General features: G+C 49.4%; 1 protein-coding gene across 3 annotated transcripts in view; it reads left to right on the top strand.

The window, feature by feature from the left end:
- NOL6 (nucleolar protein 6) overlaps positions 1–18,894 on the top strand; it is a 28,351-nt gene extending 9,457 nt beyond the window's left edge. For 2 of the 3 annotated variants that reach the window (XM_080637654.1, XM_080637656.1), the window contains 11 exons: positions 883–1,023; positions 1,311–1,428; positions 1,647–1,801; positions 2,027–2,190; positions 2,621–2,773; positions 3,946–4,043; positions 4,865–4,989; positions 5,165–5,254; positions 7,306–7,503; positions 17,212–17,313; positions 18,479–18,894. In XM_080637654.1, the coding sequence (XP_080493780.1) occupies positions 883–1,023; positions 1,311–1,428; positions 1,647–1,801; positions 2,027–2,190; positions 2,621–2,773; positions 3,946–4,043; positions 4,865–4,989; positions 5,165–5,254; positions 7,306–7,503; positions 17,212–17,313; positions 18,479–18,628 (1,494 nt within the window). In that variant the 3' untranslated portion in view covers positions 18,629–18,894. Of the gene's footprint in view, positions 1–882; positions 1,024–1,310; positions 1,429–1,646; positions 1,802–2,026; positions 2,191–2,620; positions 2,774–3,945; positions 4,044–4,864; positions 4,990–5,164; positions 5,255–7,305; positions 7,504–9,867; positions 9,970–17,211; positions 17,314–18,478 lie in introns of those variants that run through there. The other variant, XM_080637655.1, reaches the window with a different exon arrangement.
- The last annotated feature ends 3,250 nt before the right edge of the window (positions 18,895–22,144 follow it).

Below are 22,144 nucleotides of genomic sequence, written 5' to 3'. Positions count from 1 at the left end.
GCGCTTTACTGGAGTCTGAGAGGCATTTAGGAGTACGAAGGAGAAACTCTGGAGGAGCTCACTGTTGTTTGTGGGGCCCTGGGAAGTCTGCAGTGGTCAAGGGATATGAGGGACGAGGGGAATAGGCAGTGCAGCCAGATCTAGAGACAGGCAGAACAGGGTTTGTCGTTCGTGGTGCACCCAACAGAGGGTGCTGCTGCTCTGCTGGAAAGCCCAGGCTGTCTGGATGTGTGCAACTCAGTTTGAATGCCTCTGAGCTGAGTGGTTTGGTGTCACTGATGTCTCCTCCTCATTCAGGCTCCTCTGCTGTGCTCTGGGGAGATGGAAGCAGCAAGGGCAACAGCTACTCTCCTTTTGGTGCTTCTCATCTGCCCTCCCCAGGGCTTCTGCAAAGTTCTGGCTGTTTTCTGTCTTTGCTTTTGCCATACTTCACAGCTCTGCCTTGGCTAAGGATACAGTCAGAGCAGTTTTCTGTTAACCGCTGCGTCTCTTGGCACCATAGTAACTGGCAGGGAGGCAGTAGTAGAGCTCTCACCTTGCCAGTACGTGATCTCTTTATTCCCAGATCACTCTTAGCTTTTACCTTCCTAGGTAGCTTGCTGCCAGTACAGCTCTTGGTGCCGCCTTAGTGTCTTGCACAGGAAATAATTTGATTTGCCACTTGAAACGCAGCCTCTGGGATGCCCGTGGCTGCTGAGGAGTCACAGACAGTCTTGCCCTTGTCCTCCCTTTTTCTCTTACCTCCCAGTTTTGCCTAGTGCTCCTGCCAGAAGCTGCTGGCTCCTTGGAGCTTGGCTGTGATGCCAGCCTCAGAGGGAGGCAAGGTGGGCACTCATGCAGGAGCTGAAGAGATGAACAGAGAGGCTTCTTGTGTATCTGCAGGCATCAGGGACGGGTGAGGAAGCCATGATCAGTGTTGTCCGCTCCTACGATGACCTGAGCCGCAAGCTTTGGCACCTGAAGGAGCTGCCGCTGATGGTGACGTCTGTGCAGGGTGTCCATCCAGCCCTCCGGTACACAGATGTGAGTGTGCCTGGGCACAGCCCATGCATGAGGGTCTGCTAGGAGCTGGGAAATGCCCTGGGGTGAAGGGGGACAGAGAGAATCAGTCACTCTGCTTTTGTGGCTCCTGAGAGCCCTCAGGGTGATACGGTGCCTCTTCTTTGCTGTCCTGCCCCTCAGGCTGGCTGTGCACAAGCCCTCTGTGCCAGAGGGGTTTGCTGGGGTGGGAGGTTTGGGGTGAGGGGGTGCATGGTGCCCTGGGTTTTCTGCTGTCTGTTCTCAGTTCCTGGACATCTGTTCTCTCCCAGGTCTTTCCTCCCATTCCCATGAAGCCAATTTATTCCTTCCATACCCAAATCAAGACCAAACACCTGCTGCTTCCCTCAGAGGAGAAGCCCTGCCCGGCCTACATAACCCCTTTGAAGAGTAAGTCAGAGAGGTGTGATCAGGAGATGATTTGGTGTGGGGAAGCCAAGGCAGACAATGATGGTGGCTCCATAACTGCTGCATTGCTGTGCTGCAGGTGGAAGCAGAGCCCTAGTTTCTCCTGCTCTGCTGCTGTAACCTCTAATCCCAGCAATCCCCACCCAACACCTCATTTCAGTGTGGGACTCACTGGCCTCCTGCTGTCTGTTTGTCCCCAGTGATCTGCCACATGGAAGGCAGTGGCCAGTGGCCACAGGACAAAGATGCCATCAAGCGCATCAAGGCAGCTTTCCACCTCCAGCTGGCTGAGCTCCTCCAGCAGCAGCACCAGCTGGTTTGCAGACCTGCGGTGACCCACACTGATGTGTACAAGGTAAAGGGGTGACCGAGATCTTCTCCAGACCTGACTTTGTGACCTGGGAGGCAGGCAAGGGGCTGTGGCAGTGATCCCACTGCGAAAAACCACGATTTGGATGGTGGGCCTCGGGAAGAGTGTGGCGAGACTGTGTTGATGCTGGGATGCTGCTGTTGCAGCCCTGAGAAGCAGCATAGTGTATGTTACCACCAAGCCTGACTTCCCTTTTTGGTCCCATCTCAGGATGGGTATGTTTTCCGTCTCCAAGTAGCCTACCACCGGGAGCCCCTGATCCTGAAAGAAGTGGTCACCCCGGAAGGAATGCTGAAGTACCAGGACACAGAAGAATCTCGGCAGCTGGAGCTGGAAATACAGCATATGCCTTATGTAACCAGCTCCCTGCATGGGTAGGTGAGGCAGGGGGATGCCTGGAGGGCCAGGACATGGAATGTGGCTGGAAGCCAGTGTGGAGGTGCCCTTGAATGCTGTAGAGTGATGATGGGGAGAGGAGCTCACTGTGGGAAGTGGCTCTTCAGTTCACCTTGTGAGAGGTCCTGTGGGAGGATGGGGGAACTAATGTGGGTTGGGGTGGCACCTGTTGTGACATCTGAGGTCACTGTTAACAGGGAGACAAGTACCAGAGAGCAGCATGGATGATTAGAGAGTAGCATCTGTCAGCATTTCGCCTTTGTGCCCCCAGAGTCTCAGCACCTACAGAGACGCTGTGCTCGTGTTCCTGGCAGATTTTTGCCCTCTGTTCTCTCTTGCTGATGCCAAAACGCTGTTTTAGGTCCCGGGATGTGTGGGTTGAGCAGTGGCTTGTCTCCCTCCTTGCAGGCTCCAGCAGCAGCACCCTGTCTTCGGCAGCGCTTGCCGACTGGCCAAGCGATGGGTCAGTGCCCAGCTCCTGAGTGACAGCATCTCTGAGGAGTGTGTGGACCTCCTTGTGGCGTTTCTCTTCCTCCACCCAGCCCCCTTCACACCGCCCAGGTGAGGATGAGAATCCCACGCTGCCTCAGTGGGGATTTAGTGCTTTTTTCCCTTACCTGGAATGAAGGAGGGATAGGATACTGCTAGGGCAGGAGTTGCTGAGAGGGTTTAGCAGGAAGCTGTGCTGCTAAAATGCTATCCCAAGCCCTGTTAGGAGTGGCCAGCCAAAAGAGATGGAGATACTTGGTATTGCAGGACTGTGGCTTCCCCTACTCTGTGTGCTGCAGAGAAAGACAAGGAAGTAGGTAAGGATGGGAACAAGTGCTCTTGTGGTCTTTGGGTGGTGGTGGAACAACAACAGGGCGTCTTGTCCTTTATTAAGGACTGTCAGGCCCCTTGTCCTGCGGGTGGTAGCCAGGAGAAGCAGGTGCTAGGGCTGCACTGTGGCTTCTGGCAGACTGGGGGCTCCTGGGTTCCGCAGGAGGCATGTTACAATGTTATATATGTACCTGCAGCCTGCCTCCTGGAGAGGATGCCCAATGGAAGGGCTGGAGTTCAGCTGCAGAAAGCTGAGCTGAGTAACATGTTAGTAAATAACTCCACAGAGCAAATTCCTTGCTGACACCTGGCAAGTGGATGAGATGTGGCCCAGAGGGAGTGAAATGAAGTTAAAGGAAGTGATTTTGCTCCATGTGGAGCCAAAAGGTTACTGTGCTCTGCACTCAGGATCTGGTTTCCCCCTCTCCTGCAAAGTAGCAGGAATAACAGCCTGATGCCCACAGTGCTTTCCTGTCTCCTAAAATACCCCACCAGAGGAGGGTATTTTCGGTTCTTCCTAGCTGTCCGGCTTCACAGCCATGTTGTATTGCAAGGGAAGAGCACAGTGGTTGCTGTTCAGATCTGTACCAAACATGGGAGCACCTCTCTTTCCACCTCCCCCTTGCTCCAACCCCAGGATTCAGGGTGGGGAGAGCATCAGGAAATAGGGGACAATGTTTCACTTTCTACAGGTTTCTTTTACTTGGTGAGGGAGGAACAAGTGGGAAGGACTTCGTCTGGGGATTTGGAGAAGGGGAAGTGCCTTGTACTTGGCTTGGACTTCTCTTTCTCACCACAGATGCCCCTTCCTTGGCTGTGTGTGTGCTGGGCATCACTAAGGCACCCTCAAGTGTAGCCCCTCTGGTGGCCAGGGGAGCAAATGTCAGTGTTAAATTGTTCTGTCTTGCATGCAGGTCTCCCCAGGTGGGGTTTCTGCGTTTTCTTGATTTGCTGGCAACCTTTGACTGGAAAAACAACCCCCTGATTGTCAACCTGAATGCTGGCCTGACAGGTGAGTAGGCAGTACACAAGAGAGCTGTGGCATGAGGTTCTTGAGCCGTCCTTTGTCAGTGCCTGGCTTGCAGGGTCTTGGACGTATGGAGGCATTACAGCTTCTGCAATGGGCAAGGAGATTTTCCTTTCCTTTCTTCTTCTCTTGCCATGCTTAACTTGGCTTCAGGGTGGGTTTTGTTGTGGCATGGCTTTTTTTTCCCTCCTGCCTGCCTTTGAAGAGGTAATGATGCTCTACTGCTTCTGGTCTTGATGAAGTCTGTGATGAGTCTGGGTGATGCTGGATGTGGTGGTGTCTTTGAGGCCTTCTGCTACTTTGTAGTCAGCATTTTTGCTCAAGGCTTTGCCCTAGCTTTTTGGGGCCAAACCTTCAGTTGTGCTGGGATAGGAGCTGCTGTCTTGAAGCTTTACCATCTCCTGTGCTGTGTCTGCTTTGAGAGCCTCGTTGGGCCACTCAGATTATGGAAATGATCTGCTAGTCTTCAATTTCAAAACCTGCAAGGGAAGAGGGCTGCAGTGCTCTAGGTTTTATTATATCCTGAGCCTTAAGAATTTCCTGGTAAAGGTCTCTAGTTTCCAAAGGAGCACTTTGGTGCACCCAAGCAGACCTGCAGTCCTGGCCTCTTCTTGTGTTTGGTCTGTTGATTGTCTTTTGGATACAAGGGAATGGAGCTCTGGTTGCCTGTGGATGTGGGGTCAGAGGGTAGGAGAGGAGAAAGCCTGTTGTACTGCCCTTGTCTGGGCTGCAGTACGTGAGTGGGGAGCCTGAAGGACTGCTGAACGATGGGCAGAGCATCTCACCCACCTGCCTTCCCTCTCCAGATGCTGACTGCACAGAGATCAAGAGCAAGTTTGCAGCTGCTCGCTCCCATCTCCCTGTCATGTTCATCGCCACCCCCAAAGACCGGTGGAGCTCCATGTGGACCCAAGAACGGCCCTCTGCTCAGGTGAGCTGTGCCCTCTGTCCTTGTACTGCGGGAGCAGCTGGCTTGGGAGCTGCTGGCTTGGGAATGTTTCCTGCTCCTAGTGCTGGAGCAAGCTCCAGCAGCCCTCTGGGTGGGCGGGATCCCTGCTGCATCCAGGACTGCCAGGTTTCACCCTCTGGCTTTTTTTCTTCCCCAGATCCTGCAGCGACTTACTGTGCTGGCCTCAGAGTCTCTCCGTGCCCTGGAGGAGCAGCTCATGGACCCACTCAAGACCCAGGATGTGAAGGTATTCCCCTGGGCTGCTAGCACAAAGGGTTTTTCTTTGGCAAAGTGTACTGGTCTTCGGTGACGATCACTAGGATGTGTTTGTAGGATTCATACTGTGCCCATACATGGTTGTCTTGGGATATGAAAAACAGCAAAGATGGGATTGTGGAGGCTGCTGCCCCGCTGCCCTACCCTGCTTCTGGGGGACCCAGCTCTGCATAGCAAGTTGGGGTGAAATATTATTGACTAGCACAGATTTATTTTGTATTCTCTGGTTTTCTTGGGACATGAGCAAATGTGCAGTATTCCTGTACCAAATCAGTTGCATGTCTATGGCTGGAGCAAAAGACTTCTCTGAGAGACTCAGTCTGAGCGTAGCTGTGCAAATCTGGACTGTGTGCTTGGGTCTAACCAGGCCCAGGATGGTTTTGCCAGGATGCTGACAAAGGCTTTAGGAAGATGTTATTGTGGTTTTAGTGGAGGAGCAAGGCCATATATGTCTTAATTTGCTCAGTGATTTAATTTTTAAGTTAAAATATCCCTTGCTGAAATGGATCTGGGAGCTGTAGGCACATTTATTTGCACATTGAGGAGAGATGTGTGTTTTGGAGGGGAGATTGTATGTGTACCAAGTGGTCAGCAAGGCAGTTGAAGCTGAGAGGACTCAAAAAGCCATACAGTGGTTAGATATGACAGGTTCACATCAGCAAAGCAAAACAACCAACCTCATATAGTGGATTGTTTGTTCTGCCTAGGCAATATAAAAAGGATTTACTGTCATTGTGTTCAGTTCTGGAAAGTATTACTGGGATGAGGTCTACTTGAGGTGGTAGCAGTCTGTGTTACAGGGCTGTGAAGGGGTGTAGTATTGTACTTATGAGAGATGTGCTTGGTGTGCCTCAGCGTGGACCCAAGACCGGAATGCAAGAGGTGCAGTGTGAGCTGGGGGTGGTTAGCTTCCAAAATGAGCTATTGCCTGTCCATAGCATCCTCCCAACCCTTTGACTCAGTCTCCTTGGTCCTCCTTCCCTCTCCCCTCCACCTGGCCATTGCAGTGTGATCCTTTCCCACCCCCAGGGTATCCGTCTGCTGTTACCCTCTTGTCTGCTTGATGGAAGATGCTGCTGCTCTTGGGGCAACTTCTTTTGGACAGATGGGACTGTCTTGTAATTGCACAGCTCCTTGTGTCCCCTGGGTGTCATTCATCTCCTATTACCTTCTTAACTTCCCTCTTCACTCCTGGGACTCTGCCACATGTGGCACAGTTACCTGTCTCTGCTCACTGTCTGTCCTTGTCTCTTTTGCCCACACGCTCCACAGTTGTGCACTCAGGTTGGCTTCCGGAGGTCTGTGGTCAGGGCTGGAGAGGACCTCCTTGGCTGTATGGAAAACTCTTCCCCAGGTACCATCTCTGAGTCCTGGGGACAGCAATTAGATTTTTCTGATCACCTGGGAAACCAATAGGATAGAGACCATATTCCTTCCGACTAGACATCTGATGTGGGAAGAGAGCAGCTCCTTTCTCTTGAGTGTTCAGCTTGCTGAACAGTAGGGCTGTGGCAATCAAGTGTGTCCTTCCTGGTGCGCTTTGGTGGCCCAGAGAACATTTAGCCTATCCAGGCTCTATCAGGAGATGGCCATAAGGGAGATGAGTATGTCCGACGTGAGGGAACTTGATGGTGGTTGGACTTGCTGATCTTAGAAAGTCTTTTCCAACCTAGTTGATTCTATGATTCAGTCAACCACCTTGCTGTCAACAAAGTCCTTACTAAAGCACTTGCAGGGGTGTAGAGTAGTGAAAACCCATGCTGGAACGGAATGTGTCTCAGGCCAGAGGAAATGGGGTGGCCAGTGTGGGCTGGAGTTCTCTGTGGCTCAACCACAGCCATGTTTTTCCTGTGGATGTTTTGGCAAACTTATGGTACTAATCTCACAAAAAATTTCTAGCTTTGGTTTGCTGCTGTCTAAGGAGGAGGTAATAAAATGCAAGTAAGGACTTGGGAAACATCTCTCACCTCTCCTGCTCACCTGTGTCCTATATTGAGTAACAGTGGTCTTTTCTCCCTGCAGATGGTCTTTCGCCCTCCTTTGGACTTCTATGATGTCCTAATCTACCTGAATCCAAACCAGATTCCTCGGCATCTGGAGAGCGTGGACCAGCCCGTGAAGTCGTTTTCCCGGGGTGTGGTGAAGAACAGCACTGCTGAGAAGATCCTCTTTCCTGTGGTGGATTATGACCCTGTACAGTGCTACCTCCGGGAGCTGAGAGTAAGCACAGCCTGTTGGGGAAGCACAGGGGGCTACCTGCTTAAGGGTGAACTGCCTTTTGGCATTTGGGTTGCTTATAGCACCTAGTGGGTGACATCTGTATGTATTTTGCATGGGATGGCTACTCGTTGTGTGCATCTGAAATCACTTGTTCAGCAGAAGGCCTGGTGAGTGCACCACTCATTCCATGGAAATCAGAGTGGTGCTGATATGAGGGTGACCTTAGATATAAAGCACCTGGAGCTTTTGCTGAAGGATGTTATATTTCAGTGCAAAACCATCTTTATCTCATTTGTATCTAGTTATTTAATAGACTTTTCATGGCTGCACTAGCTGCGGTGCATGATGGGACAGTAGGTACCTGTATTTCCTGGGGAGTGTAGAGGAGTCCGAGGCATGCTACCACTAGGGCTCCTGCTGTTAGGCCAATGGCAGCTGAATATTGGTCATAGGGTGGTTACTCTGTGTCTGGTTATACTGGCATGATGACAGAGGAAGTTATTAATGTGGGTATATAGAGAACATCAGTATCCAAAGTCATCAACCCCTTTATATTTGACTGTGTGGCCGTGCCAAAGCCTTAGCAAGCTGAGGAGATACGCAAGATGCTAAGAGGCAGTGGTGATCCACACGGATCTGGACAGCCAATGCTTTGCAGATGTGCAGCCTCTGTCTCTTTGGCCAGATTTTACCAGATTTACATGTGGTGGCTAAGTTAAATGTTAATGTGCAGAGAAGTGAGGCTACCATGACCTTTTGTCAAAGCCTGGCTTGACTTTCAAGTGCCATCACTCGTTACCCACAGAAGTGCTGTAAACAGTGTCAGAAGTAATGTAGGAATTGTAGGCTGGGTTTGGCAGGACATGCTGCAGAGGTCTTCAGCCCATTCCCCTCTCAGGGCAGAGCCAGCTTTGATGTTAGAGCAGGCTGCACAGAGCCCAGTTCTGTTTGCTGACTGTCTCCAGGGATGGAGATTTCTCACCTTGGTGTCCCAGTGTTTGGTCACTATGGTGAAAGAGGTGCCAGAACTGAAGTTCAGGTTCAGTCTGGAAGATGCTGGGCCCTTTCAGTTTGAGCTCCCCTTTCACCTTAACCCAGGTAGCTTAGGAGGTGAGCAAAGAAAACGTGCAAGGGTTTCTTTGAAGGTTTCCTCACCGTGGGCACAACCCTTTTGCCTCCCAAGCTGCCTGCCAGATGCTTCAGTAGAGCTGCCAGGTCTAACAAGGTGCAGGCTCAGTCCTTCTTTCATCCACAGTAGGTTTGGACAGTCTTGAGGGGTGAGAAGATGAAAGACAGGGGTGCATGCAAGCCTCTTTAAATCGAGGAAGACCTCAAAATTGTCCTACGATTTCCCTGCAAGTAGCACTGCTGCTTTAGCTTCAAGGACATGGAGGAGAGGAGAAGGCCCAGTGCTCTCCTGCCTTTGAAAAGGAAGGTGGTTGAGAAGCTGGAGGTCCTGCAGGAGCATTGTAGAGAGTACTGGGGAATTTCTTGGTGTCCAGGATATGCAAGGAGTGCAAGAAGCACCTTGCAGAAGGCTTTTAAAAGTCTCGAAAGTGGTAATTCTTCTGTTTCACTCCTTCCTGGTATCTTGATCTGAGGAGGAATATCAATACCAGCCCGTCTCATTTGTTCCCTAAATAATGAGGATTTGACCTGCTGCCATGAAACCTCAACCAGGAGGCATAGATGTGGTTAAGAAATGGAGTTTCTTAAGCTCGAAATCCTTCTCCACCCTGTGCTGGAAGCAAGGGTTAGAGCTGAACAGAGCCTTTCAGCAGCTGCCAAGGTGCTGCAGGTGCATGTATGCATGTGGCTGAAGTCTCTGTGTCTCTGCAGGGTTCAGGGCTAAGCAGCTCTCATGGATACCTGGCAGGAGGCTGACTTCTTGCTTGGAGAGGAACTGGAAACTGATGGATGAGGTGATCAGGAGAGCAGGCTCCTTCAGGAGTCTGTGAACTGCTTGCCACAAATCTGCCAGTGTATTGAGGCACCCGATTAGGAAACTCATTGGGGTGTGTTGCGGTTTATGGGACCTTTTTGTGCTTCTAGTCAACTCTGTCTAAGCATGTAGAAGTAAAAAGTGCAGAAGAGACTTCCCTGGAAAGCAGCTTTCATTATCCTTTAAGCAATTATGACTTAATTGGTCCAGTCAATAGTGACATCCCAGCTGCCTGAATTTGTTCTGCCTATTTTCTCTAATACAGGTAATAACAGACTTGGACTAGGGTTTGGTTGGGTTACAAATGATAGCTGGTTCTAAATCCAGTATGCTAATGTCCCAATGAAGAAATATGGATATGAGCAAAGGTCACGTTCACTTATTAGAAGCAATGTTGTGTTCACTTGGTGTCATGTTCTTAGACCTGAGGGTGCTCAGATGGGATCAGAACAGGAACTGGTCACAGGTTTCTCTGAAGAGCGAGCTACCGAGTAAAGAGCCTGAAATCTGCCTAAGCAACCCAGTTTGGGAGCTTTTCTTCCTCTTGAAGGCTCCAAGATAGGTATGTCTGTGTTCCCTTGCAGCTGTTGTATTGGAGGTATCTTGCAGTACCAGTTCACTTATTTCTTGTAGCTTCCAGATCAGCAGCAGGCAGACCTGAAGGGGCTGATGAGTATCTCTCTGGGCCAATGGGTGTTTCTGCTCCTGGAAAAATCGAAGAGGTGATGCTGCAACATGCTCCCAGATAACTCAGTCATGTCCACCTGTGTTGGAAAGCCTCAAAAGCTGACTTTGCACTGCAGGTTCACCAACAAGCAGTTGTGCTGAGCTATCTGTAGAAACTGCTTCATCAGAAATCATCTGGCTTCATGTCTTGGTGTACTGACGTGATTGTTTAAAGGCAAGACTTTTGCACTGGCTTTGTGCTTTGACCTGGCTTCATTTGGTAGCCTCTGCAGCACCCTTGTATTTCTCTGCTGTAAGGGGGGTTCAGCTCCTCCTCATTCTGCAGGCTGGGAGGTCAGCCCAAGGGTGATCTAAACACAGTAAGAAGTTGCTGCTAGAAAGGAGTGTGGTGACAGCAGTGGATCCTTACGAGAGATTTTGGATGAGAAGAACTTGGATGCAGAACTGGCTGGCTTTGGCTCAGAGTAATTTGCTATCCCTTAATCGCACAAACCGCAGCATTGAGCAACAGGGTTGTAGCCTAGGCTGGCAGTGCAGCTGTGGTGGGTTTATACCAACAAAGGGAGACATCTGCCACACAGCGATGCTGTGGGATTTTGTTCTCTTCCGTGGGCAGAAAAGAAACATCTGTGCTTTTCTGAGCTTCCAATGTGAAAAAGGGATTTAAATGCCTGGGTATATGGATTTAGTTGAGAGGGCAGTGAGTAGCATTTTCCTCAGTGTCCTTGGCCCAGTAACCAGGAGACCCACTTTTCTCCTGTCCAACCTCTTTGCTCCTGTGAGAGGTCCATGTTTTTCTCAGATCAAACGGCTTAGCAAAGCAGGAGTGCTCTGGAACCAAAGGATTGTTGTGTAGCTTCCACAGGGAGTCTAATCAGAAGAGAAAATGAAAGGAGGGGAAGTGTTGAGTCTTGACTGATTTAATTTTTCCTGTTCCAAGAAGATGTGCTGCAGGAACAGGTCTGATTGAGTTGCTCTGGTGCCTGGGAGCCTCTGGGTAGAGATGAAAGGCTGGTCATGGGATTCAGACAGCAAATTCTTCTATTCTAGGACAGATTTGGTAGAAAAGGCCTGTTCTGGGAGTCTGTCCAGATGAGAAGGCTTCGCAGACGTACGCTTTTGAAGGAAAGCAGGTGCCAGACATCCTGCAGAGAGGGCTTCCTTGGAGTTTCAGCCCATCAGCAGCTTCCCAACTGCTTATGGTCCTGAGTACCTCCTTGAGCAAATCCTGTGTCGGGTCCCGGTGGGGATTCTGCTGCGAGGCTAAATTAAATGTCTCAAATGACGCTCCAGTTGGATCTCCATCATAGAATAGTTAGGGTTGGAAAGGACCTTGAGATCATCTAGTTCCAACCCCCCTGCCATGGGCAGGGACACCCCACACTAAACCATGTCACCCAAGGCCTCATCCAACATGGCCTTGAACACCGCCAAGGATGGAGCACTCACAACTTCCCTGGGCAACCCATTCCAGTGCCTCACCACCCTCTCAGTAAAGAATTTCTTTCTTATATCCAATCTAAACTTCCCCTGTTTAAGTTTGAACCCGTTACCCCTTGTCCTGTCACTACAGTCCCTGATGAATAGCCCCTCCCCAGCATCCTTATAGGCCCCCTTCAGATACTGGAAGCTGCTCTGAGGTCTCCACGCAGCCTTCTCTTCTCCAGGCTGAACAGCCCCAACTTTCTCAGCCTGTCTTCATACGGGAGGTGCTCCAGTCCCCTGATCATCCTCATGGCCCTCCTCTGGACTTGTTCCAACAGTTCCGTGTCCTTTTTATGTTGAGGACACCAGAACTGCACACAATACTCCAAGTGAGGTCTCCCGAGAGCAGAGTAGAGGGGCAGGATCACCTCCTTCGACCTGCTGGTCATGCTCCTCTTGATGCAGCCCAGGATACGGTTCACTTTCTGGGCTGCGAGCGCACACTGAAGCCGGCTCATGTTCATTTTTTCATCGACCAACACCCCCAAGTCCTTCTCCGCAGGGCTGCTCTGAATCTCTTCTCTCCCCAACCTATAGCTGTGCCTGGGATTGCTCCCGCCGAGGTGTAGGACTTTGCACTTGGCATGGTTAAACTTCATAAGGTTGGCATCAGCCCACCTCACAAGCGTGTCGAGGTCCCTCTGGATGGCATCCCTTCCCTCTGGCGTATCAACTGAACCACACAGCTTGGTGTCATTGGCAAACTTGCTGAGGGCGCACTCAATCCCACTGTCCATGTCACCGACAAAGATGTTGAACAAGACCGGTCCCAACACTGATCCCTAAGGGACACCACTCGTTACCGGTCTCCAGCTGGACATGGAGCCATTGGCCACAACTCTTTGTGTGCAGCCATCCAGCCAGTTCTTTATCCACCGAGTGGTCCATCCATCAAATTGATGTCTCTCCAATTTAGAGACAAGGATGTCGTGTGGGACAGTGTCAAATGCTTTGCACAAGTCCAGATAGATGACGTCAACTGCTCTGCCCTTGTCCATCAGTTTCGTAGCCCCATCATAGAAGGCCACCAAATTGGTCAGGCAGGATTTCCCCTTAGTGAAGCCATGCTGGCTGTCACCAACCACCTCCTTGTTTTTCATGTGCCTTAGCATGCCTTCCAGGAGAATCTGCTCCATGTCTGCTGGTCTTGTGTTGTGGTGGCTTTTTAGCTGCAGAGCCTCACCCACCAATTCAGGTCAGTGCTGCTTTTGCACCAAGGTGGCTTGGCTGTCCTCCAGATTTAAGAGGACACAAGACTCGTAGATATACTTGCCATGCCCATCTGCGTGCATTCAGGAGCTCAGAAAGCCCAAAGGCCCTGCTTACCTCCCTGAGGTCCAGAGCTCTTCTCTCATGGTTGGGAAACTCGTATGAAGCTGCCTGTGCGATGTCCATCTTCATTTCTGTAATGGCTGTTAAAAAAGCTAACATTTCGTACTTGGTCTTGTTCTCACTAGGTCACTGAACGTGAGGTGCTTTCTTTAACTGAGATTTAGCTTTCTCTGGCTGCATGTGCCTGTGGAAGAGCTCCTGGCAATGGAGCTGCCTATCTTGTGCTTGGGGGTGTTTCCTGCTTTATTGTAAACATCCTTCCCTCTAAAACAATGTTTGCATTTCTTGTACCTTCAGACAAGACCTATCTGGAATACTTGCAGCCCTTTCCTTTCATCCTCCCATGGTGTAGGAATGTGTATCTTGCTACTGCATGTTAGGAAGGAATTAACGATACTGAAAATTCTCGGCCTCTTACAGTGTATAAGCTATGGTTATGGGATGTACCTGGAACTGGTGAAATCCTTTCAGGTCAGACTGTTCCCTTCCTATTTTAATTGACAGGGCTGACTCCCATGGCAGCTCCAGACATGCAGAGATGACCTGAAAGTCTCTGTGGACTTTTGGTAGCATCGAGGAGACATTCCTGTTTGGATCTGCTTGCTTGGAGGAGCAGAGGTGACAGGAAATTGCCTGCTCTTACAACCCTTAGCATAGTGCTCAGGGTTGGAAGTGGATGCACATGTGTGTGGCACATATGTGGGCACACACTGGCTTAGCTCCTTGGTGAGCCCTGAGGGTACCTGTGGTTGCATTTCTTCTGTGTTGGTAATGCTTTCCCAGAGGTCCTGTAGGATTTGTCCTGTAGGAAGTGACTGAACACATTAGTCTTGGATGACTTCTGGATTAGTGGACAAGGCATGTTTGCTAATACAACCAGGAGAACATGGATGGCTTTTTTCCGTGCCATACTTCTTTGCTGCTGCCCCAAACTTCTGGGTCAAGGATGCTTATGTGGCTATGATGAGGCACTTGAGATGAAAAAGCTTGGATAGTTTGAAATATCTTTTACTAGCTGAATCCCAAAGCAAACACCCAGGTTTCTTTTCTCTTTTAAGACCCATCTGATGCAGAAGTAACCCCAGCCTGGTTTTCTTGACAGTGCTCCTTGCTCTGTTTGGGTGTGGGAGAAGGCTCTGTCTGTGTCACATAGCCTATGAGCATCAGGGCAGGTTGCAGTGGGATGACAAGGACCTCAAAGTGTTAACCACAAATGTAGTTTGTTTGAATTAAGTAGCTTTAATAGCGTTTTATACTGGTAGCTCCCTTGCTGAGAGCATTTAAAATGCTCTAAGCACTGAGCAAATGTTGATTGATGTGTTTGACACCTGAGCATTTTGGGTGTGGAGACCTCTCTGAAAATATGTTCTTTTTTCAGCAGCTGTTATGCAATGAGCCTGATCTCTGGGTAAGAACAGTGAAAAAATGAGTGGGAAAATGGTTAGGTTAAAAAAACCCACCCCTAAACAACAACAGTGGAGTTGCTTAACTAGCAGTGAGCGCTTACCTCATTGCAAAATCCACGCTTCGGCTGGAGCTGCTTAATCCAGTAATCCCATTTTAGATCAGGGTATTGTTTTACTCACCACCTTTCTCCATCTTTTCATTCCTACAGCACAGATGGCTCCTTACAGACCTTGAGCGAATCTTCTTCCAAGCAGCATGTACCCCTTCCCCAGACAATGAGGCTCTTCCTAAACACAGCACTGAGTATGCAAGTACCCCATGTCTCTGCAAGATAGGGACCTGCTGTAGGTTTTGCTGATGGCAGGGATCCTCCTGAGCAGGGAGAGCTTTCCCTAAGCCTTTAAAGCTGGAGTATAACTGAAGATACAGCAGCTTGAGAAGGGAATAGGGGTTAAATGCACTCCATGCATTTTCTCTCTCTTCTCTTAAACTTTCCCTTAAGGAAGGTGTTAGCAGGCTCAGGCAAGCCCAGTGGCACTGGGCATGGAGCATGGGATGTGGAAAGGGAGGTGAACTGTTTGTTTTTATTCCCCAAGCCTCTGTACAAACTGAAGCACAGTGACTAATACACCAGACCCTTTTAATACTGCAGTTTCCCAAGAGTTGCATGTGCATCTCCACAGCTCAGTGCAGCCAGCCCAAAGCCCTACCAGGGGTATGATGCTGGGAGCAGCATGACTGCAAAGCCATCCTTTCAACATCTGCCCTCTGCTCTCTGCTGTCTGGATACAAGGTGCTTGGGTATCGGGCTGCACAGTGGTTTTGTTGGGAAATGAGCTGGGAGTGCTCCTTTCCTGGCATTCTGGCTCCTGCCCAGCAAGACATGCCTATAAAAAACCACCATTCTCATAGGGAGCATTGCATGGCACTCAAGACCTTATCCCATAGAGGGGCTTTCTGAGATTCTCACATGCTCTGCTCCCATGTTTCAGAAAGAAGCATGTTGGCGGTCAGTGTGCCCTGAGCTTTCTTGCCTTTCTTTGAGCTTTCCCTCCCAGTCACTGTTTGCCTTTCGGTAAAAGGAGGAGTCTTCCCCTGTTGCCTGGGCTCTGAGCATAACCCATTGCTGTCAGCAGAGAAATGCCAGGGCGGGTTGCCTCTTTCTCAATTTATTTTTAGACAGTGGTTTTCCTAGCCAGTTTGGTGAGATAATGCCTTGACCAGCCTTGCCCTTGTGAAGATCCCATGAAGTTGGGTGAGCTGGCTGGTCTCTTCTCAGCTTGATGGCCTAACCTCTTTGCCCTCTGTTTGTGATGCTTCAAGTCCAGACTCATAAATCTGGCTCTGAAGGTTGCAGACAGCACCACTCCTCCCTGCTTATCAGGTCTTTACTCTTAAAATGCTACTCCACCCTTTGGGATCCCTTTTGGGATACCAGCCAAATCCACTTTTTTCTCCTCCTAGTGCAATCCTGGTACGCCCATACAAGACCCTTCCAAGCTTGCCTTTGTGGTTGATGTTTTTTTTCATGCTCATCCGTATGATACAGTGATTCCAACAGAGACCTCTCTTTGTAAGAGCATGGCAGAGTTGCAGCTGAGGAAACTTAAGGGGATAGGGGAGAAAACTGAAGAGGGAGCAGAGGGTCTGTATTTCTTCCAGTAGGTTGCTGCAGAAGTGGTGAGGCCATGCAGAGAAACTTGTCCTGTACTGATACTGGAGGCTGTTCGCTCAGCCCAGTAAGCATGTACCATTGCCTGATGTTAACCTCCAGGATGAACAAGTGTCAGAAAGCAGCTTCTTAGCTGTCTTGGTCAGCTGTGCTCAGGGTGTGATCTCTCCAGGTGCCAGTGTGTTGGTGCTGAGCTGTAAGGCCAGACATTAAGGTTAGGAAAGTTGCTTGCACACAGCATTGCTTTTCCTACAGTTCTCATCCCTGCCTCCTTGTGGCACTGGAATCCAGCTTGCATCAGCTTGGGGAAAACCAGACTGCCAACTTCAGTTGTCTCCCTCTGCAGGGTCTCTTTCTGACCTCTGCTGCCCAGCACCACCAAAGGAGCTACTCACTGACACAGCTGCTGAAACACAGGCAAGGAGGGCAGATTTCTGCAGTGCCTCCATTGAGCATTCCATCTCTTTGCACCTCAGAAGACTGTGTTACTTAACCTTTCTGCTGATGTTTCATTTTGGGATGTTGTGTGCTGACAGCACCCTCTGATGTGGGATTTATCTTGTGGGAAGAAGTAGCTTTGATACCTTGGTTGTGCATACTGCAGAGCTTGAGATGCAGGCCTCCAGTGAAGGTCGTTTACTGGGGTTTGGTTTTGCTGCCAGGTAGTTGGATGTGTTGTGGCAGGATTGCAGGCTGGGCAGGAACCCACCTCTTGCCATCTGATGCACTGTGAAGTGTTGGACGTGGCTATTGGGCCACTGGAATAAGACAGGTAGTGCCAGATCCATCTGATGGGGGACCATGGACTGATGAACACTCAGTGGGTTGTCACCTAATGAGTTCAGTGTCCTAAAGCTAGATGCTGATTTCTGGGTGTTCTTGCAAGACCATGGGAGGTGGTGGATCATGTTTGTGCTCTCTAGAACAGCAAGAGGTAGCCAGTGGTGATGTCTGCATGCAAAACTTGGAGGCAGTGCACTGTATCCATCAAGGCTGGGGGAAAAGAGGCAGCGAGAAGCACCTAAGTCTTGTCTGTGGACTGCTAGTTGCTTTCCTTGTTGGGAAGTCACTGGAAGAGTTGCAGCTTTGGTCCTGGCTGCTGTGGAGGTCCAGTGTGTCCCTGTGCAAGGAGACTGAATCATGGATGGGCTCTGGCTATGGGATGTCTCTGTTTTCTATCCAGGATGCCTTCAGTGATCTTGCCTTGTTCTTCTACGACAAGCATGGTGGAGAAGTGATTGCAGTTTTGTGGAAACCTTTGAGCTTTCAGCCTCAGCCTTTTAAGGTGAGTTTTTGACTGCTTCAAGCTTCATGTTATTTTATGGCCTGAAAGCTTTTCTTTTTCTGCATTGTAATTGCTTTGTCTAACTCCTGTCAGCCCAAAGGCTGTTTGAGAAATGGAGCTCATACTTCTGTCCCTTCTTAGAAAGGGTGAAACCAAGACAGGGCTCACCAGCAGAGCTGAGAAGGGAACGTTTGTCGCTGGACAAGCCCCAGCACCATAATCATGGGTCAGAACAGAGATCTCTGTCCCAGATGCAATTCTTTGGTCACCTCCTAGGAGGTGGGTCATGCCTTGTTTGCCAGAGACATTTCTTGTGTACAGCAGGCTGTCCCATCCAAGTGGCTTTGGGCATCTTACCCAGAAATACCCAACCCACAAGAAGTTAGGGTGTCAAGCCTGAGTCTTATCGATGGATAGAAATATTTTCCAGCTACACTGTGTGGGTTGGCAAACTAGAGGGTGGCTAGGTGTGAGGCATGCTGGAGTGATTCATGCTGCTTTCTATGAAGGAAAGACGCAAAGAAACCAGTGACTCATGGCTCAGAGTTGGCAGCCCAGGCTCTTTGACTGTCAGTCTCTGGGTGATTTACCTCCCCTGTCTTCATGGCCAGAGGACATTGGCCATTCAGCCTAGCTGAAGTTGTGAAACCTAGTTATTCACAGGAGTGAAATGAGAGGAGATGCTTGTGTCTGAGCTGAGGGTGGCTTGATTAAACATGGAGAGTTTGTCCTCTGGTGGAGCTAAGGGTCTCTTCCTACTCAAGGTCTTTGCACTCACCAAAGAGCAGAGCCACAGCAGCTCTTAGCATTACAGTGTGGTCCCTTTTGCATAGTCCATCTGCTCTGCTTAGAGAGGCTCTGCCATGCGTCTGCAGACTGTTCCCATCTCCACTGTGCTCCTGGCCATTAGTTCTCTCCCTCGTGGTCTTTGGACTGTGGCTCCAGAAGTAAACCCTGAAAGAGGCTAGAAGAGCCACTCTTGAACTTTGTTAGCTCTAATAATGAGCACTGATGGTGTTGAGAAGTGAGAATGGGGTGTAGTGGTGTGGCAGGGGTTGGATATGATGAGGCAGGAGAGCAGTTCTCTTATTAAGGACTTGCAGAGGTTGCAAAGCAGTTCTGAGCTGGTCCTCCCATTTGTGCAATATTTGTGTGTGTCCTGCAGGCATCCAACATGAAAGGAAGGATGGTGACAACTCTGAACGACAAGCTCGTCTGTGTTCCCAACGTGGAAGCAATTCTGGAGGACTTTGAGGTTCTGGGAGAAGGCCTGGTGAAGAGTGTGGAGGCTCGTACGGAGAAATGGAGTATCTGAGGTCACTGCTCACATGCTATTGTGTGAGCCACACTATCTGAGGTGTCAGAGGGACCTATCCTGAAGCAGTTTGTTCACTTTGGAACTGTTCCTTTTTATAAATCAGTCCTAGGAAAGGCTTTTGGCTTTTTAAATCCCAGAACTGTGTGTTTTATTCTATTTATCTTTATATGCCTTGTTCAGAAAATTGACGAGACCTGTTCCTATTTTAAAGAATACAAATGCCTTTTTATTTTGAAGAAAATATAAAGAGAGGAGAAAGCTTTTGAAGGTGTTCTTGTTCGTTGTAGGAAACAAAACTGTGTTCACATGAGAATGTCAAGGCCTGAAAATTGCATCTGAAGTGTGCATTAGAAAGGCAGTTTCCTAGTTCAGTAGAGAGTTTATATCTGCTGCTTATTGTAGTGTTTAACAAAACCAGAGAAACACTGAGCCATTCAAAAATGATCAGGTTATTCCCCTCTGTGCAGTCTTGGTGAGACACCTCTGGTATGCAAACCTCCATCCTACGAGGAGAGTTGCAAGAGCTGGGCTTGCTGAGCCTGAAGAAGAGAAGGCTCGGGGAACCTTGGCAACGTGTTTAATACCTGATGGTGGAGTGCAGAAGACTGAGTCAGGCTCTTCTTGGTGGTGCCCAATGGTGGGATGAGTTGAAATGCAGGAAAATGTACTTACAATAGTTCGTTCACAATGAGGGTGGTTGAACACAGGCACAGGCGCCCAAGGGAGTGGTGGATTCTCCATCTTTTGGAGATACTCAAAATCCAGCTGGATGTGGTTCCTAGTGCCAGTGGTGCCCCTACTCTGAGCAGGGGTACAGGATTATTTCTCTTGTGTGAAATTATCATGGGAACTCCTGGTACGGAAGGAGACAGAGAAAAGGGAACAAATACATTAACCCCATTCTCTCCTCTGATAGCAGCAGCACACAGATATTCCAGCAGCAAAGCACTAGGGAATCACATGTGGAATAAAGAAAACAGACTTCATGACATGTAGGTAGTACAGAAACCAAAACCAGATCAAGCTTGGAACAGCAAGTGGATGTTCATGCAGTTTAACTAGACAGTTGTTGCTTTGTAAGCAGCATTTCAGATGATATTTTAAATCTGTTTCTTCAAGGCCTACTGGCCTTTCCAACTGTTGAAAGTGGGTCTGAGTCTTTGTGCAGGGCATCCACAACTTGATTCTCGATTTTTCTCTGGAGGATCTAAAAGCAGGTTGTGGCAGAGATGGGGCAACGGGCTGGTGCTGTCTACCTAGTGCCTGTTGATCCAGTGTTTGCAGGTACAGTGAGTCCTACAGAATAGATCCATGTATACAGCTTCTCTGGTTTTGGGGTACATCTGCTATATTAAAATTGCAAGAAACATTTTTCTCTCTTCCCTGTGCCCACGGCTGAGGAAGGCTGTGGGTGAAATCCATTACTTGCAATAGATTGAGTACACCTAAAATGAAAACATCAAAAGCATATGTCAAACCTGAGAACGAAGCAGTATTTTTTGTTGTTACCATGACCCCTGCAGCTTGACAAGCTGGTGACAGGTCCATTAGCAAACAAGATGCAGGCAGTGATTTAAACATCTTTCAGAAGTGGTGAAGTAGGGATTATTTTTTAAGCTCCTCTTTGTTCTGTTTTGTCATCCTCACAATGTTGGAATCACCCAATCTACCTTCAGCAGGGGCTGTAATTTTCCTTGGCAGTCAGTCTGTTGCTGCTTTTTGTGATTGTCTTCCTTCTGAGCACGCAGTTTGACACTGGGTTCCTGCCTGCAAATTTGCCATCACCACTATTGGACAACGCTCGAGTTGCTGCACTGGTGCCTGTGCCAGAGCTCTGCCTGTTCCCTCCGTGTCCTGTCCTGCCCTTGCTTTTCCCCTTGCTGTATGTTGTGGATGTGAATGGTTTGAGGCCAGGGCGCTCTCCTCCCTGCATGTATCTGTGCTTTTCCCTAGGGCAGAGGTGTATGCTGAAGCCTGTGTTAGCTCACAGGGGAGCAGAGCTCCAGCCCCTTGCCACATCTGGCGGACTGGAAGGTCGTGCTTCCCCTTCCCCAGGTCTGTCATGGGATGGAGCCACTCATTCCCTGCATGGGAGTATTTATAGAGAGATGGTCTTTGCTTCTGCACCCGAGCAGTGCCATAATTCCCCCTACTCTGTCCTCCCCAGCCCAACTGGTGGTGGGGTAGCTCATGGGGTATGTGAAGGATATACCCTGAAGGGGTAGCCCTGCAGCACTTCTACTTTTATCTGCTTCTGTTACACCATCAAGTATTGTGTCGCTGCTCCTTTTCCTTTTTATCTTTAAAATGATGTAAAACTGTTTAACTTCAAGGTACCCTGTATTGGATCCCTCTCTGCTCCTCCATTCTTGGTTAAAACACTGCCGTTTGCATGCAGCAAAGGGCCAGGAAGTGTCCAGGCTACCCGTCTGCAGAAATAACAATGCCAAGTTAACCGATGATAGATCATAAAATCACAGAACAGCCCAGGTTGGAAGGGACCTCTAAAATGAACTCACTGGTAACCAAACCCTCCTACAAGTACCAACCTGCTAGTATTTCACAATGTAACGCCACTGTGCTCAGCATCCAGATGTGAGCCCAGGTTAGGCCTGTGCTGCAGATGTTTGCTGGTGTTAAGGTCCATTTTGGTGTCAGATGCTGGTATCTCAGCAAAGTCCTTAAAAGAAATGCACTCAAGACTGGCAAAACTGACCACTGTTAACCCAGGGTTGATCCATTGGCTCCTGCCTCCTCTTTCAGGCGAAGAATAACTTCTCAATGCCCCAAATTCCCCAGGATCCAAATATTTAAAGGCACCTTTGCGCCATTCTGGAGCCCTTGCTTGTACAGTCAGACACTGCATGTTTTATCATCCACTGAAGCCAGATCCCTGTGGCCAATGTGGGTGGACAAAACCACCTTGAGATTTAGCTGGAAAGCCTGGGGTTGCTCTTAGGAATTGGGTGTTGGTGCTTTCTGACTCCTTAAGCAATGATTGTTACCTGAAGCAAAATGCAAAGCACCTCTGCCTCAGGAGCACAGGGTCCCTGTGCCTCTAGGGGGGGCTGACGAGGCCGGATCCAATGAAAGACATGTCTTGGGTACACAGGAGAGGATAAATGAGGTCCCCATTGGAACTTAATCCCCTGTTGCGTGATTTACTACTTTAGTTGCTGCTCTGTGACTAATTTCTATTGTGAAACGTGGGGCAGGGCCTGGGTTATTCAGAGCACGCTTGTTTGACAGCCAGTGCTGGGTTTTCACTTCCAGAGCAGTGAGTGGGCACTCGCTTGCTTGCAGGTGTTTGCTTAGCCATGGTCCAGTCCGTAAACAAGAGCTGTACAAACAGAGCTGCCCTGAAAAGCCCATGCCTCGTCGTGTCACAAGAGGTGGGATGAGGGGAAAGGGAGGGAAGTGCTGGAGCTGAGGCAATAGCAATGGGCTTTGACATGTTGCCACTGCTAGCATGTTGATTTTGCAGAGCTACCTTTGAAGCTCTTTATGGCGAGT

This window comes from Psittacula echo, assembly GCF_963264785.1.
Source record: "Psittacula echo genome assembly, chromosome: Z".
Classification (NCBI taxonomy): Eukaryota; Metazoa; Chordata; class Aves; order Psittaciformes; family Psittacidae; genus Psittacula; species Psittacula echo.
Note: the sequence above shows the minus strand (reverse complement) of the source record. Positions and strands in the feature narration are given on the sequence as shown.